The 15,547-nt window shown below is 43.0% G+C and overlaps 1 protein-coding gene across 1 annotated transcript in view; it reads left to right on the forward strand.

The window, feature by feature from the left end:
- The window catches only part of DGKI (diacylglycerol kinase iota), a 292,329-nt gene that overhangs the window by 115,273 nt on the left and 161,509 nt on the right, over nucleotides 1–15,547 (forward strand). The window contains exon 2 of the mRNA XM_056846063.1: nucleotides 13,629–13,737. Within this exon, the coding sequence (XP_056702041.1) occupies nucleotides 13,629–13,737 (109 nt within the window). The remainder of the gene's footprint in view (nucleotides 1–13,628; nucleotides 13,738–15,547) is intronic.

Here is a 15,547-nt window from a genome sequence, read left to right on the forward strand (position 1 = left end):
GGGAGGGACTTCAATGCCATAGAGTCCAATTGCCAAAGCTTCAATTTTCTCCAGGTGAACTGATCTCTATTGGCTGGAGATCAGTTGTAATAGCAGGAAATCTCCAGCTAGTACCAGGAGGATGGCAACCCTACTCATCCTCCATGAATCTGTCTAACCCCCTTTTAAAGCTGTCCAGGTCTGTGGCCATCACTACATCCTCTGACAGTGAATTCCATGTTTTACTCACCTACTGTGTAAAGAAGTATTTCCTTTTATCTACCCTGTATGTACTGTCCATCAGCTTCATTTAGGGTTACCAGCTCTGCTCTGGGAAATATCTGGAGATTTTTGGGGGGTACAGCCTGGGGAGGGCAGGGTTTGGGTAAGGGAAGAAACCTAAGCAGGGCATAATGCCATCGAACCCACCCTCTAAAGCCGCCATTTTCTCCAGGGGAACTAATCTTGGTCACCTGGACATCAATTGTAATAGCAAGAGATCTCCAGGTGCCACTTGGAGGCCTTCCCCTTGGAGGCATTCATTGGATGCCTCTGAATTCTAGTGTTTTGGAGGAGGGAGAAATCCTTCATTTCTTTTTTCAGTAGTAGAAAAACTGGTTGGATCATCACCCATGGGCTAAAGTTTCTGTCCCAAAACTTACACTTTAATCAAAAGAAAAATTAAGGGAGGTAGTGTCGAAGGCTTTCACGGTCAGAGTTCATTGGTTCTTGTAGGTTATCCGGGCTGTGTAACCGTGGTCTTGGAATTTTCTTTCCTGACGTTTCGCCAGCAACTGTGGCAGGCATCTTCAGAGTAGTAGTAACACTGAAGGACAGTGTCTCTCAGTGTTACTACTCTGAAGATGCCTGCCACAGTTGCTGGCGAAACGTCAGGAAAGAAAATTCCAAGACCACGGTTACACAGCCCGGATAACCTACAAGAACTAAGGGAGGTAGGTTGAGGAAAACTGACAACAGTTGAGCTGAAGGAGATGGAACAGAGGATACAATGCTCCATTAGAGAAAGGTTAAGGTTAGAAGTTTTTAATGTGAAAATAGATGAAGCAGTATGACTAAGGTAAAAAAAAAAATTCAGGGAAGCTTTCATTTATATTAATTTTTGACAGAGACAGTGGAACATAATTTCAATGCAGCTATGTTAATGGTGTCTGTGGAGAAATTAACCTGATGGTCTTGGGCTATGGTGTACTTTTTTTTTAAGAGCAAAGCGAGGCGGTATTGAGAGTGTTGTTGTCTAAAATGTAGGTAGTGAAACATCTTTAATTAAAGGGTTTGCATTTCCCCCCCCCTAATTCTTTTTACTTTGTCCCAGATGCCGAAACGATTGCATGCCTCACTCGCTTTATCCTTAAGAAAGAAACACAGAAGGAAAAGAAATGAAATGGGGAAAAAAAGTAGTCAGACAAACGGTGCCAAAAAAAAACAAAACTGTTTTAAATAAAAGTACTCTCTGTTTTTTTTTTATTTTTCGTTTAGAAGATTGAAAAATAATGGGAATAACTGAGATGCTTTCTGCAAAAAACCAAATCCATCTTATCCACTTTCACAGTTAAATCAGTCAACCTGATCCTAAAGGGAGACAACATATGCCGAAATGGGTGTTTATTTCTCAAAACTGACGAGGTCGATCGACGAACCGAAATTGCACATTTCATTTGATTATACTTCACTACTCATTGTTGAGCCGCAAACTCTTGCATGTGTAGCCATGGACAGATTGTTTTGAATTACATCAAAACAAAAAAAAGAGTATTGTAGTATCTTAAAGACAAACTGATTTATCGTGGTACAAGCTTTTGTGAATAAAAGCCCACTGCATCAGTTTGGGGATATGCTATCTGTTTTGGGGCTGATGCTCAATTTTAGGCCTTATTTGCGACAACAGCCTAAAACTAGAGAAACCTTCATGCTGTTCCACAAACCGGGACTACCTCTGGCCACTCAAAGGGTGTGGGTATTAAGGTTGCCAGGTCCCTCTTGACAACCGGCAGGAGGTTTTAGGGGTGGAATCTGAGGAGGGCAGGGTTTGGGGAGGGGAGGGACTTCAATGCCATAGAGTCCAATTGCCAAAGTGGCCATTTTCTCCAGGTGAACTGATCTCTATCGGCTGGAGATCAGTTGTATTAGCAGGAGATCTCCAGCTAGTACCTGGAGGTTAGGAATCAAAATAATGCACTTGTACAGCTAACAATAAAAGCACAGACTCAAACTGGAATGCAATTAGGTCTATTCAAAAGAACAACCTCAATGATAAGAATAAATACGTGCTCAAGGAGCAAAAGACAAAAACCAATCAATATTCACAGTTACAATATCCCAAAGGTAAAAATGGGCTTCCGGTAAAGTCCCCATTTCATATTCTTTTTTCAAGCTTCAAATGTATCCGTGTGCCAATAACCCTTATGGGAAAAGAAGCTTATAAGCTTGCAATTAAATATGGACAGCTTTGGTAAAGCGTCGGCTGGAGATCAGTTGTATTAGCAGGAGATCTCCAGCTAGTACCTGGAGGTTGGCAACCCTAGTGGGGATCTTTTTTAGATAGGGGGCTTTGGGTAGACCTGGAAAACAAAAACAGATCAAATTCATTGGCGATTATGGGAATCCATTCACTGACTGAAACTGAGCTAGCATTCCATCCTGGAAGCTAGCATTTAAAAATTGCTAGATTCTCTTAGGATGTCTCATTTGTGAGCATTAACCCAAAAGAAAAATGTTTGGGGGCAATAAAGCTGGCAAATAAGCCCGGCTAGATCATAAATGAACAACAAATGATGAGCAAAAAAGGTATTAATCTACTGAATATATACAATATTTAAGCAGCGTGCCGTCTTTCTTTTTCCCAAATAGGTATTATTAATGTCCTGGGGGATATTTTAATGAGTTCAGTGCTGTTGACTAATTGCCCTTTTATAATTCTTGGAGGTTCAGACATAGCTCTGCACTCCAAGGAGTTTGAAGATTTCTACAAGTCAGAGTGTTGGAAAGGGGTAAGGGGGAAAACAACAACAACACAATGGTTAGGTTACCCGTTTAGCCTCTCAAATTAACTGTATACTTTGATCTAATAATAACCTGTGCTTGATTTTGCAAGAGAGGGGGAGAAAAGCACAATTGCTAAAGGTATCCTGCTGTTCAGTTTTAGTCTCAAGCATGGACCAGCTATGCCTTTTCTTTTTTTAAAAATAATAATGGTTTCCTTCAATGCAGATGGCAGACACGGTATTAGCATTTCCCACCTTATGTAATGGGTCACTACATACGAGAGAGCTACAGGCTATTTCCTTTAGTCCATATAAATATCAGAATAGCATCCTGCATAGGGTTGCCAACCTCCTGGTAGTTAGTAGCTGGAGATCTCCTGCTATTACAACTGATCTCCAGCCGATATAGATCAGTTCACCTGGAGAAATGGCTGCTTTGGCAATTGGACTCTATGGCATTGAAGTCCCTCCCCTCCCCAAACCCCACCCTCCTCAGGCTCCGCCCCAAAAATCTCCCGCCGGTTGCGAAGAGGGACCTGGCAATCCTAATCCTGCATATTATTCTGCAGCCATTTTCTATTTGGTCTTATTTGTCAGATGATTGCTTTTGCATTGTGGTTGCCTTGCTATTCATGGCTGTAATGGGAGAACCATTGGAAGGAGAAGTCATTCAATGTAATCCATGTTACTCTTCAACCCTAAAAGCAAATGATCAGTGAAAATGATGTAAGCCGAACCTCTTGGTTTTGTTAGTTACTCAAATGACTCAAATGCCTGGAAAACCCCATGAGCTAGAGCTTAATGGGATTGCCATTAGCCGGTTGTGACTCAATGCCTCGCTTTACCTTACTTACTGTGTAGACACTATGCTGCCTGGCTTAGTGCTTGAGTAAGGCTGTGAGCAATCAGGGCAAGATGAGGAAAAGCAAGGCTTGGCTTGTGGGTAAGGCACAGCTGCAGAAGAAGTAGGGTTGCCAACCTCCAGGTACTAGCTGGAGATCTCCCGCTATTACAACTGGTCTCCAGCCAATAGAGATCAGTTCCCCAGGAGAAAATGGCCGCTTTGGCAATTGGACTCTATGGCATTGAAGTCCCTCCCTTCCCCAAGCCCTGCCTTTCTCAGACTCCACCCTAAAAACCTCACACTGGTGGTGAAGAGGGACCTGGCAACCCTAAGAAGAAGGTATGCTCACTTGGCAAATGTGTTCAAATTAAAGTTCTTAGCATGCCTGCATAGTAGTGATTTTTAATAGCCATCCTAAGTGGTTTCACCTGACTGTCCTTATTTTTTTCCTTTTGGATAGCTTTTCCTTCTTCCTTTCCCCTTCCTTCCCTTCTGAGTATTCTATCAGTCTTACCAGCATTCACCCTCTTGTCATTTCCCATCCCCTAAAGCTTTAGCAGTTTCACATTTTAGACTTCAGTGACTGTGTCTGACTGCCATAGCCGCCTCTGTATATTGCACACATTTCCTGAGGCAACGGCTCATGTAGAATGCGAACGACCATATGAAAATAGATTTTAAAATCCTTTATAAACAGGTCAACAGCCTGAATTGTAAGGCAGAAAGGGGTACTGATTGCTTTTATGAAGAGGAATGCTTTCACAAGGCTTCTAAAATGCCGTTGTATTGAATAGGGTTTAGGCTCCGAGCATCCCTTGCCAAGAGCACTCCATAAAACTGAGACGCAATAGGAAAAGCTCAGCTGTTTCCCAAGCCCAGAAAAATGGCATAGGTCTTCAGGCATAAGTCAGAGGACAACGTCTCTCCAGGAGATGATCTCAAAACCTGGAAGGGAGGCCTCTCATATAAAGAGGGTAGGAATTCTAAAGTTGATTGGATTGGGAACATTAACAGCTTTGGATCAGAACTCCCAAATGGCCAGTGCATATACTTTATGGCCGAAAGCATCTGGCATGAGTCGTACAAAGCGCATACAGAAATTGTTTGCTGAGTTGGTTTTTGTAGCATATAGCAATTTGTGATGAAGGCATCAGGTGAGATTTGAGGAGCTGCCTGCTCAGCATAAGCTAAACTTCCATCATAAGAACATAAGAAAAGCCCTGCTGGATCAGACCAAGGTCCATCAAATCCAGCAGTCTGTTCACACAGTGGCCAACCAGGTGCCTCTAGGAAGCCCCCAAACAAGACGACTGCAGCAGCATCCTGCCTGTGTTCCATGGCACCTAATATCATGACCGATGCATGCATGGCTGCTCCATTGATAGGGTTGCCAGCACCAGGTTGGGAAATCCCTGGAGATTTTTGGGGTGGGGCCTGAGGAGGGCAGAGTTTTGGAAGGGGAGGGACTTCAATGGGCATAATACCATAGAGTCTACCTTCCAAAGGGGCCATTTTCTCTAGGCGAACTGATCTCTGTTGCCTGGAGATCAGTTGTAATAGTGGGAGATCTCCAGCCACCACCTGGAGGTTGGCTTCCCTATCCACTGACTTAGTTGAACATAAGATCTCCCAACATGAAAACTACTTCTGTTGCGTGTGCGTGTGGGTGTGCATGTGTGTTTTGCCCAAGGGCTTTTCTAAATAGCTGCTCTTATGGCAAACCCATGAGCTGCTTTCTAACCTGAGTATAAGCAATCAAAGAGTTTTAAACAGAAAAGTACACTGAAGCATAAAAAAATAAATACATATTCTTTTATATCACAGCTTTTGCACTGAGAGATCTTTCTGTTGTTGGCAACCCACGTATCACCTAGAGGTCTAGCCGCTGAAACTGGTTTATAAAGAGTCCTCACCGTAGCTGAGCATTGTTGACTTATCAAATTCAAAACCATAAATCTTTGCCTGGCAGATCTAGGAAATATCGTCTTTTTAAATGTGTAGCCGAACACCCTCTTGGAAAGTTCTCCATCACTGGATCACCTTTCAGGTGGCTGGGGCCAAGCATAAGGTTTTGTTACAAGAGGTTTACCTTCTTCTAATCCTGACCTGAAATTGGATCTGCTGTCTGACATTGGACCATCTGTGGCCATTCATCAGACATATTTACTTTATAAGTTGGATGATGGTTCACTGATAGCTTATTATTAGACCTTGGTGGACAATTTGATGCCAATGAAATCTATTCCAGGATTTCATTGTTTTGAATGAGTTGTAGCAAATAACACAGCCGGCTCAGTTTTTTTAAAACTTGATTATGATTTTTGTGGAAGATACTGCTTGTAAAGTTTACCATGTTTGTACCCATTTATTATTCATTATTTTCTTCCTGATATTCAGTCCCTTGTGACTGCTGCCAGCATCACAGATTTCGTAAGTAGGAACACATATAATTAGCTTTGGAATCTTTGAAAGCCAATCTAATTAATTTTCTTGAACACTTACACCAATCAGTTACAGTCAGTGTGCCTTTGTGAGAGCCAGCGTGGTGTAGTGGTTAAGAGCAGTGGTTTGGAGTGGTGGACTCTGATCTGGAGAACCAGGTTTGATTCCCCACTCCTCCACATGAGGGGCGTAGGCTAATCTGGTGAACTGGATTTGTTTCCCCACTCCTGCACACGAAGCCAGCTGGGTGACCTTGGGCAAGTTACAGCTCTGTTAGAGCTCTCTCAGCCCCACCTACCTCACAGGGTGTTTTTTGTGGGGAGGGGAAGAGAAGGTGATTGTAAGCCAGTTTGATTCTCCCTTAAGTGGTAGAGAAAGTAGGCATATAAAAACCAACTCTTCTTCTATGTGGTGCTATGCACCCTACGGATCATGCAGCAGTGAACGTTTCCCTGCCCAGAAGATTTGAGTAGCATCTGCATTGTACTATTGCCAGAGTAGTGAATTGCATCTTCTGAACTGGCTTCCATATTGCTCCAGTAATGTTACAAAAATGGAATTATATGGAACGTGTAGGTGTGGATTTGCCTGCATTTCCTCCCAGTTCTGACCACTGATGCTTGTACGGGTGGTACTAAATCCATCCTAATCATGGCAAGTGTGTGGGATTCCTTCCTTCCAATATTACCAGTCAACTGGGATGCATCAACATGTCATCTCGTTTACGTAAGTGTAATAAAGTAGCAGCCTGAACAACACAATAATGACATAAATGTAATAACTAGCAGCCTGGTGTTCCTATGTGGAGGAAGGCAATGGCAAATCACTTCTACTCTCATGCCTGGAATACCCCATGGAAGGGGGTCACCCATGAGTCAGTTGCAAGCTGATGGCACATTATTGATTAATAAACTGTAATTTGAAAAATAAATTACCCATGGTTACATCTGATGTTCATTCACCTGTATTTCCCCTTTTCGAGGAAAGCATTCATGGGAAATTTGAGGCATGTGTGAATTCACCCTAACAGTCAAGGGCACAGGAAAGTGGGGAACTTATTCCTAAACTTATGTGTTGGTTCTTATTATTGGATCTGCTGGTCTTTGGCTTGGTCTGACTTGAGCATATGGTTTATGTGAGCTGCAAATAGGTAGTGCATAATTGGTTACAACAGAACACCTTGAAAACAGACACCGGTTCATATGTTGGGTTGCAGTTGGCAAGCAGTTTGCTCCTCTTGCTGAAACAAGTACCACTTGTTTTATTCATATGATTGGCATTAGATGTTGTAAACAATTAGGGGCTAGAGGAGTGCATATCTACCCCAAGGGATCAGCTTCAGATATTCCTTTCAACCTCCAAAGGTTGCTAAGTCCCCCCTGGCCACCGGTGGGTGATGCGGGGCAGGATTGCCAGATCCATGTTGGGCAACTCCTGGAGATTTGGGGATGGAGCCTGGGGAGGACAGGGACCTCAGTGGGGTACAATGCCACAGAGTCCACCTCCAAAGCATCCATTTTCTCCAGGGGAACTGATCTCTGTAATCTGGAGATGAGCTGTAATTCCAGGGGATCTCCATATCCCACCTGGAGGCTGGCATCCCTAAAACCTCCCTAGGAGCTGATTCATAGAACTCACCCCTATGCAAGTAGGATATCCTTGCTCACAGAAGCTGCTGCATGTTTTGTTTGTTTGTTTTGCTTTGCCTTCATGTTTTGCTTCATGCTGTACACCCTTCACATGGACAGGTATTTCTGCATATTGCAACAACTTCAGATCTGAATTGTCTCTGACTGCCCTCCTTTGGGGAGTGCAGTCTGAGAAGGTTTCTTAATTTTTAAATTGATTTTCAGTTGCTTGCAGCCAAAATGAATATTCAACAATATTCACTATTAACAGCACGGCAGCATTGTTACCAGACAATGAAATATTTGTTTAATATAGTTAGGCCTACGGAAACATTTAAACAAGTGATTAGGATAGTTCTATCAAGCCATAATTATTAATTCAACTGTGGAAACAGCTTAGAAGTACCCCAGCTGCATTTACAAGTAGAGATTGATACTGATATACAACATTTTTTCTCTCTTTCCCTGTCTCTCTTGCACAGACACATGGTTTGGGGAGGGGTGATAGTTCAAAAGTAAAGCACAAATACTTAGAGTTGCCAACCTCCAGGTACTACCTGGAAATCTCCTGTCATTACAACTGATCTCCAGCCGACAGAGATCAGTTCACCTGGAGAAAATGGCCGCTTTGGCAACTGGACTCTATATAATGAATAAACAGTAATGTTGATAGAAGAGATGGAGAACCGGATATCTGCTGTTTGGACGAATGACTTCATCAGTCTACATATCATGCAACAATATTCATTATATTATTGTTTTGTTGGGACTGTGATATACCCATTTCCCTGCTCCAAGCAGAATTTGGACTATTTGATCTCACTTTGTATTTTCCAGTACTAGCTCTTGGACGTTAGTTCATGTTGACATGCCTTCTATTATACATTCACGATGAAATCATTGTGTGTTTGAATGTTTGGGATTATATTGCTTATTGTTAACCCTACATATACTGCAGGCAGAAGGTTCCAGATTTAGTTCTTGCCATTTCTAGTTAGAAGATCTCCATCAGCTGGTGATGGGAAAGGCTTCTGAGACCCTAGAGAGCAGCCACCACTTAGCACAAACAGTACAGACTTAGATAGGACAATGGCTATAAGACAGCTTCCACTTTGGATGTTTCTCATACCTACATGGAACAGGATATCTAAATGGATGTAGGGCCAAGCAGCAGCCATGGGATTACAATAAGAGCATGCTGAGCTTCCACATGAGCTATTAGAAGCTGAGGCTGAAGTTACTGGCATGGGGATTGTTTGGCACTCCTTCTAGCTATGTTGGAAGTGCCTCTGGGTGATGCTTTATCCAACAGTATTTATGGCATTTGCAGGAAGTCACATCGATTCCTCTTGCTCCAGCAGAAGCATTTCTGCAACAAGCTCATGTTCAGGATGAGATAGGATGCCAGCGGAGTCAAAACCTATTGCTGAACATAAAAGTTAAAGGTCTGCTTTATATATGCGTGTGTGTGTTGTTATAGGAGTCAAAACTTGGTGACTGTTGACATATACTGGTGATTCTTAAGATTTTTAAGAGGCCCAAAGGGAAATGTCAGAAAGTTCTGACATTTGCCAATAAACTACACTGCCAGCTGAAATTTCCAAATGTCATTCTCATTTCCATCATCTGCCAGTAAAGGACATTTACCATGCTAAGGCTCTAAATGTTATGTGGCACAAACATTTCTGATATTAACGTTTTAGGAGATATAGAGGGAAATGTCAAACATGTTTGTGTCATAGCCCTGGTATGGTAAATGACTGGTTAAAAAAGAAGAAGAAGAAGGATCAGAAAATGATATTTGAGTGTTTCTTGTGTGAATGTGGTTTACTGGTAAATGTTAGAATGTTCTTACCTGTGCCTCAGGGTCTTCTAAAATGCAAAGAATTACTAGTTTATGACCAAAACTACCAAATTTCAGTCATTAGCATAACAGATACCTTTCACAATTAGCAAGAAACACAAGGAGGTTGTGCTTTTCATGGGAGCTTTCAAGAAAAGCTAGGGCGGGATCTGTCTTTTATGGTGTGGGATCCTTGGTCCATTTGTCCACTGCTGAGTTTACTCTGTAAGAGACTTCTCCAGGTTCTGCTACTTTGGATCTTTTTGCTAGAGATGCCATGAATTGAACAGGATACTCTATGCCAGGGGTGTCGAACTCATTTGTTACGAGGGCCGGATATGACATAAATGTCACTTGGTCGGGCCAGGCCATGCCTCGCCAGCCCAGATTGGGACTGGAGTGGGTGGCTTCCTCAGCCAGCTCGCGGGCTGGATAAGAGCTCTCAATGGGCCGGATCCGGCCCTTGGGCCTTATGTTTGATACCCCTGCTTTATGCAAACAGAGTAAATGCACTGCCACAGATATTTGTCACATTTCTCTCCCAGCCTTCTAGCTCCAAGGAGCTTAGAGTGATATTGGTCACCTACTTACCCTCACTGCAGCTGTGAAGTGTGTAAAGGTGAGAGACAGCGACATGCCCAAGGATCCTCTTTGAGAGCCAAACTAGACAGGACAGGCACATTCAATTGCCATTCATGTGGGAAAATGGGATGGAGATTTCCTTTATACCTCGCCCCCCCCAAGTTTACCTCACCTTCCTAAACTTTGGGGTCAAGAAGCAATTTTCCTCCAGGTCAGATTGGCCAGGGATCCTGGAGGATGTTTTTTTTTTTTTTTGGCCATCTTTTGGGTATGGAATAGGGGTTGCTGGGGGTGTGGGGGGCAGTTGTGAATTTCCTGCATTGTGCAGGGGGCTGGACTAGATGAGCCCGGAGGTCCCTTCCAACTCTATGATTCTGTCCTTAGCATGGTCCTTGAAGTGTTTTTCCTCCAAGTCAAGCTGTGATATCAAAGTGAGCTTGGCTGGAAAAAAAATGCTTAAAGCAGTAAAGAATAGCTAGGTGAAGGCAGGGTTTAGCTCCTCTCATCTGGGTGCTCCATTTTCTGTAGGTGTTGTACCTCCCAGCTCCTGCTTGCCTTCACATGAGCAGGAGGACAGATGAAGAAATAGACAAGGATGTCCCTGTCTTGTCAACTTTGGCCCTGAATTCCTGGCAGAGCAGAGATATGGACCCAAGTTTCTTCTGACCAAGTTCAACAACACTCTGTCCACTACACAGGTCCTTTGTGGCCCCTCCCTTGGAGGCATTACAGGCAAGGGACATCCATCCTTAAGGAAGGGTCCTTATAAGATGCTTCTTACATCTTTGTCGTTTTATAATTTCAATTAAAATGTCAGTTGAACAACTTTGCTGCACAACTGGTGAATGGGAATGGAACCCGTAGACTCCAACTCATTAGCTTGCACTCTTCAGCTGACTTTTTTTTTTTTTTTTTACAAAATACAGCCAAAAATGCATTATTAGTGAAAACTAAAGAAATAAGAAAAAGAAGAGTTGGTTTTTATATGCAGACTTCCTCTTCCACTTAAGGGAGACTCAAACTGGCTTACAATCACCTTCCCTTCCCCTCCCCACAACAGACACCCTGTGAGGTAGGTGGGGCTGAGAGAGCTGTGACTAGCCCAAGGTCACCCAGCTGGCTTCGTGTGTAGGAGTGGGGAAACAAATCCAGTTCACCAGATTAGCCTCCGCCGCTCATGTGGAGGAGTGGAGAATCAAACCCGGGTCTCCAGATCAGAGTCCACTGCTCCAAACCACCCCTCTTAACCACTACACCATGCTGGCTCAGGCACTTACGAAGGCATATTTGGTCCTTGATAACCCTCCTAGGACTGCACAAACATGGGCTTTCAAGTATGAGGCCACATTACATGGCCTTTGGCTTAGAGGCCTTCTGGAAGCTGTTGTACACAAACATTGCTTTTCACCTTTTCAGTACAGTCCAAATACTGTGACACAACGTTGGCTTTTCACACCGACTAGAAAAAACAACAACTTTTGAACTGCCCTCTTGCCAGGGAAAAATAGGTGCCAGTTGCTCTTGGGCCACAGATCCAAATGGGTGTCTGTTCGTTTCTCTCTACAGTCTTTTGAGCCAACCAACTAAGGCTCTTGGGTTACACCCAACCAGGTTTTCTTTTCTTTTATAGATGGAGAAGCTGTGTGACTTTATCAGCCGCACAAAGCAGAAATCAATAAGTGAAAAGCTTTGCCGGTAGTTATGTGCTGTAGTTACGGTTGCCAACTAACTGCCCTTGCTCTGGTGTTTCTAACAGTAGCCAGGAAAAGAAATTTAGTTGGCAAAGTTTTTTTCCACCGCAGATCCCCATAACAGAGAATCATAGCAAGAAAGGGTTCACTCATAAATATCTGGGTGGCATGCAAATTTTAAAGACATAGAAACAGGGCCAATAAAAGTAGCTGTTAAAAGTATAGAGCCTCACCTATTGAAATGTCTACATCTCATGAGTTACGCCAGGGCAAGACTAAGGATCAGCAGTAAAGGTGGAGAGAGGAACATGCGAACTCCAGTCAGGAAGCATAGTGACACGTTTTCTGTTCAGCCCTGTAGAACGAGCAGGTGTGTGTGTGTGTGTTGTGGGAAGGGGGTGGCGGCATGGTGTAGTGGGTAGCGGACTAGGATCTGAGATACCCACATTCAAATTCCCACTCTGCTATGGAAGCTTGCTGTGTGACCTTAGCCAGTCACATTTTCCTCAGCCTAACCTACTCCAGACTGTGGAGATTGTGGAGAGAAAACAGAGGAGGGAAGAACGCTGTGGTATACTACTTTGAGTCCCCACTGGAGGAGAAAAGCATGGTATAAATATAAATAAATGGAGACAGATCCTTCCTGATGGAAGAAAACAATGAGAACATATTTTCACGACAAAAGGTGATCAGTTTTACACCAGTTTAAATATGGCTCTCACCTAAGAATCCTTGTAGTTTGGGGAAGGTGCTGAGAATCCTTTTGTTAAAGATGCCTGTTTCTACCACTCAGAGCCACCATTCCTAGAGTTCCCTAGAGAAAAGGAACCACTGTGAAACCATTTTGTTGTGTAGATATGTCCTAGGATAACATGCTAAATTAGCCAATGATAATCCATAGGACAAGATGTAGAGATCATAATTTCCGATAGCCTCCCTTACAGAATCATGGCTATGTAATATACTGAATACCCTACACCAGGGGTATCAAACATGCGGCCAGTGGTTTGGATCCAGCCCCCGGAGGGCTGTTCTCCAGAGAACAGGCAAAGCCAATTAATGATATTATTTTTTACTTAATTTTTTACTTAAAATACAAACATACTTAAAACAATAACAATAAGACTGTTAAATAAAAGAAAATGCTGTAAAAAAGTTGTTGTAAACTTGCTTGTGTTTTAAGTAAAAAACAACAACACCCAACATCATTAATTGATTTTGCCTGTGTCTTCTATAAAGTTTGTATCTCCAGTACCTGACATTACATTTTATGGTAATTATTTATTTATTTGTTATGCATTGTCGGCCCAACCTAGACATTTATGTTATATTCGGCCCTCCTCACAAATGAGTTCGACAACCCTGCCCTACACAGCTTGATCCAGGTGCATGTTTGCTTAGAAATAATTTCCATTAACTGCAGTAAGGTTTACTCTTAGGTGAACGTGCACGGTATTGAAATCTGAACGAAGTGCATTGCAGATCCAATGAATGTGATTTAAGAGGCATAACTGCCTCCCCTCAGGTTATCTACTCTCCTCAGTCTTTGTTAATATTTGGATTAATTAATAGAAGGATAAAGATTTTCAGCCATTTTATATTTTTCTTCTCTTTCAGGAAAGCAATCTCCAGGTCTGGTCTTCAACATTTGGCTCCTGTTCAAAACCTCAACATTGCCATCTCTAATGGGCCAACGAAGGAGCCAAGAATGGCACTGGAATGGAGTGTAGGTATTTCTCTATAACCCTGGGTATTCAGTACTGCGATATCCCTAATGTGTAGGGTTGCCAGCTCTGGGTTGGGAAATACCTGGAGATTTTGGGGGTGGAGCCTAAGGAGGGTGGGCTTTGGGGAGAGGAGGGACTTCAATAGGGTGTAATGCCATAGAGTCCACCTTCCAAAGTGACCATTTTCTCCAGGTGAACTGATCTCTGTCCCCTGGAAATCAGTGGTAATAGTGGGAGATCCCCAGCCACCACCTGGAGGTTGTGAAATCAAACAATTGAGCACTTAAGGCATTAAAAAAGCTGTTAAGCTTATTTCAGAATAGTGCAACCTTTATCCAGGTCCTTGACACTTTTAAAATACAATGTGTAGCCAGCTAGCAAGGGAGCACCTTGCCGCTGTACAGTTGTTAACAAGTATCACAATTTACAATTTTTTCACAATAAAGTGGCTTTTCAATATTTGTGGTACATAACACAACACAATAGAAATGTCCATAGAGGCCACCAACAATGGGGTTCCGGTATTTTATCCCATTTCGCGTCTGCTTCCTGGGTCGTGGTGATCCTGTGACAGGAAATAGGGGAGTGAGGTACAATAGGCTGATTAAAAAGAGCACTTTTGAGGCCATTCAGAGTAGCTGAGGATGCTGTAATGGACTCAGAAGTATTAACATCATGGGCTACTGGCCGTGCATGCTTTTAGTTTTTCCTCATGAGAAAGGCTGTGTAATTCATAAGGGCAACCGAAAACCTGGCTTCTCAAAAAGTGTAGAAGTAAGAAGGTTTTAAATTTCTTACCATACACCCCTTATTTTAACCATTTCCTATCTTAGATATGTTGGAATATGTTGGTTATGGTCTTCAGATTGTTTTTGTGTAAATAACCTTTCAAAGGAAGAAATGACATAATCTTGCTTTGTTCAATGTTAAGTTCCCTCAACAGCAATAGAGCTGTGATCTTCTACTTGCGTCTGATTCATTTCTTTCTTGAACAACTTCCATGACTAGAGGAACACTGTTTTATGCTTCAGCACGTTTAAACTGTCAGGGATATTTCGAATGAACTGTCTGGGATATTTTGAATGATAAAAATGTTGACTGTGTAGGCGATCGGTAAGCATCCTGCTGTCAGACACCATCTGGCTGGAAAGGAGCTATCTTGTTTTGTGGCTTTTTCAGCACAGGAGCCAAAGTGTCAGGAATGGTCAACGCAGTTTCCATCATGTTACAGTTCTGGATTTCTGCTTCTTATCCTTTTGCTTAGTGCATCACTTCTTTTCTTTTTCTGGTTAAGCCAACCTTACAGTGGGATGGAAGAGAGCCAGTGTGGTGTAGTGGTTAAGAGCGGTGGTTTGGAGCAGTGGACTCTGATCTGGAGAACCGGGTTTGATTCCCCACTCCTCAACATGAGCAGCTGAGGCTAATCTGGTGAACTGGATTTGTTTCCCCACTCCTACACACGAAGCCAGCTGGGTAACCTTGGGCTAGTCACACTCTCTCAGCCCCACCTACCTCACAGGGAGGGGAAGGGAAGGTGATTGTAAGCCGGTTTGATTCTCCCTTAAGTGGTAGAGAAAGTCTTCTGGAACTGGTTTTGGTTCCGCGTTACGTTGGGATGTCCACGAGTATTCCAAGAAATCCCAGGTGTTCCTGGAAAGGGCTTGGGTGATGCAATGCTGGCACACCTTTCCCCTCAACGAATAAAGAAGCCCCTTTACAAAGATGCACACAGAAAGGGTGGCTGGATGTGCCACCTGCCACAAGATGCAAAAACTGAAGTTTTAACTACTTTTGTTCATAAGCAGCTCC

This window comes from Euleptes europaea, chromosome 3 (assembly GCF_029931775.1).
Source record: "Euleptes europaea isolate rEulEur1 chromosome 3, rEulEur1.hap1, whole genome shotgun sequence".
NCBI classification, from domain to species: Eukaryota; Metazoa; Chordata; class Lepidosauria; order Squamata; family Sphaerodactylidae; genus Euleptes; species Euleptes europaea.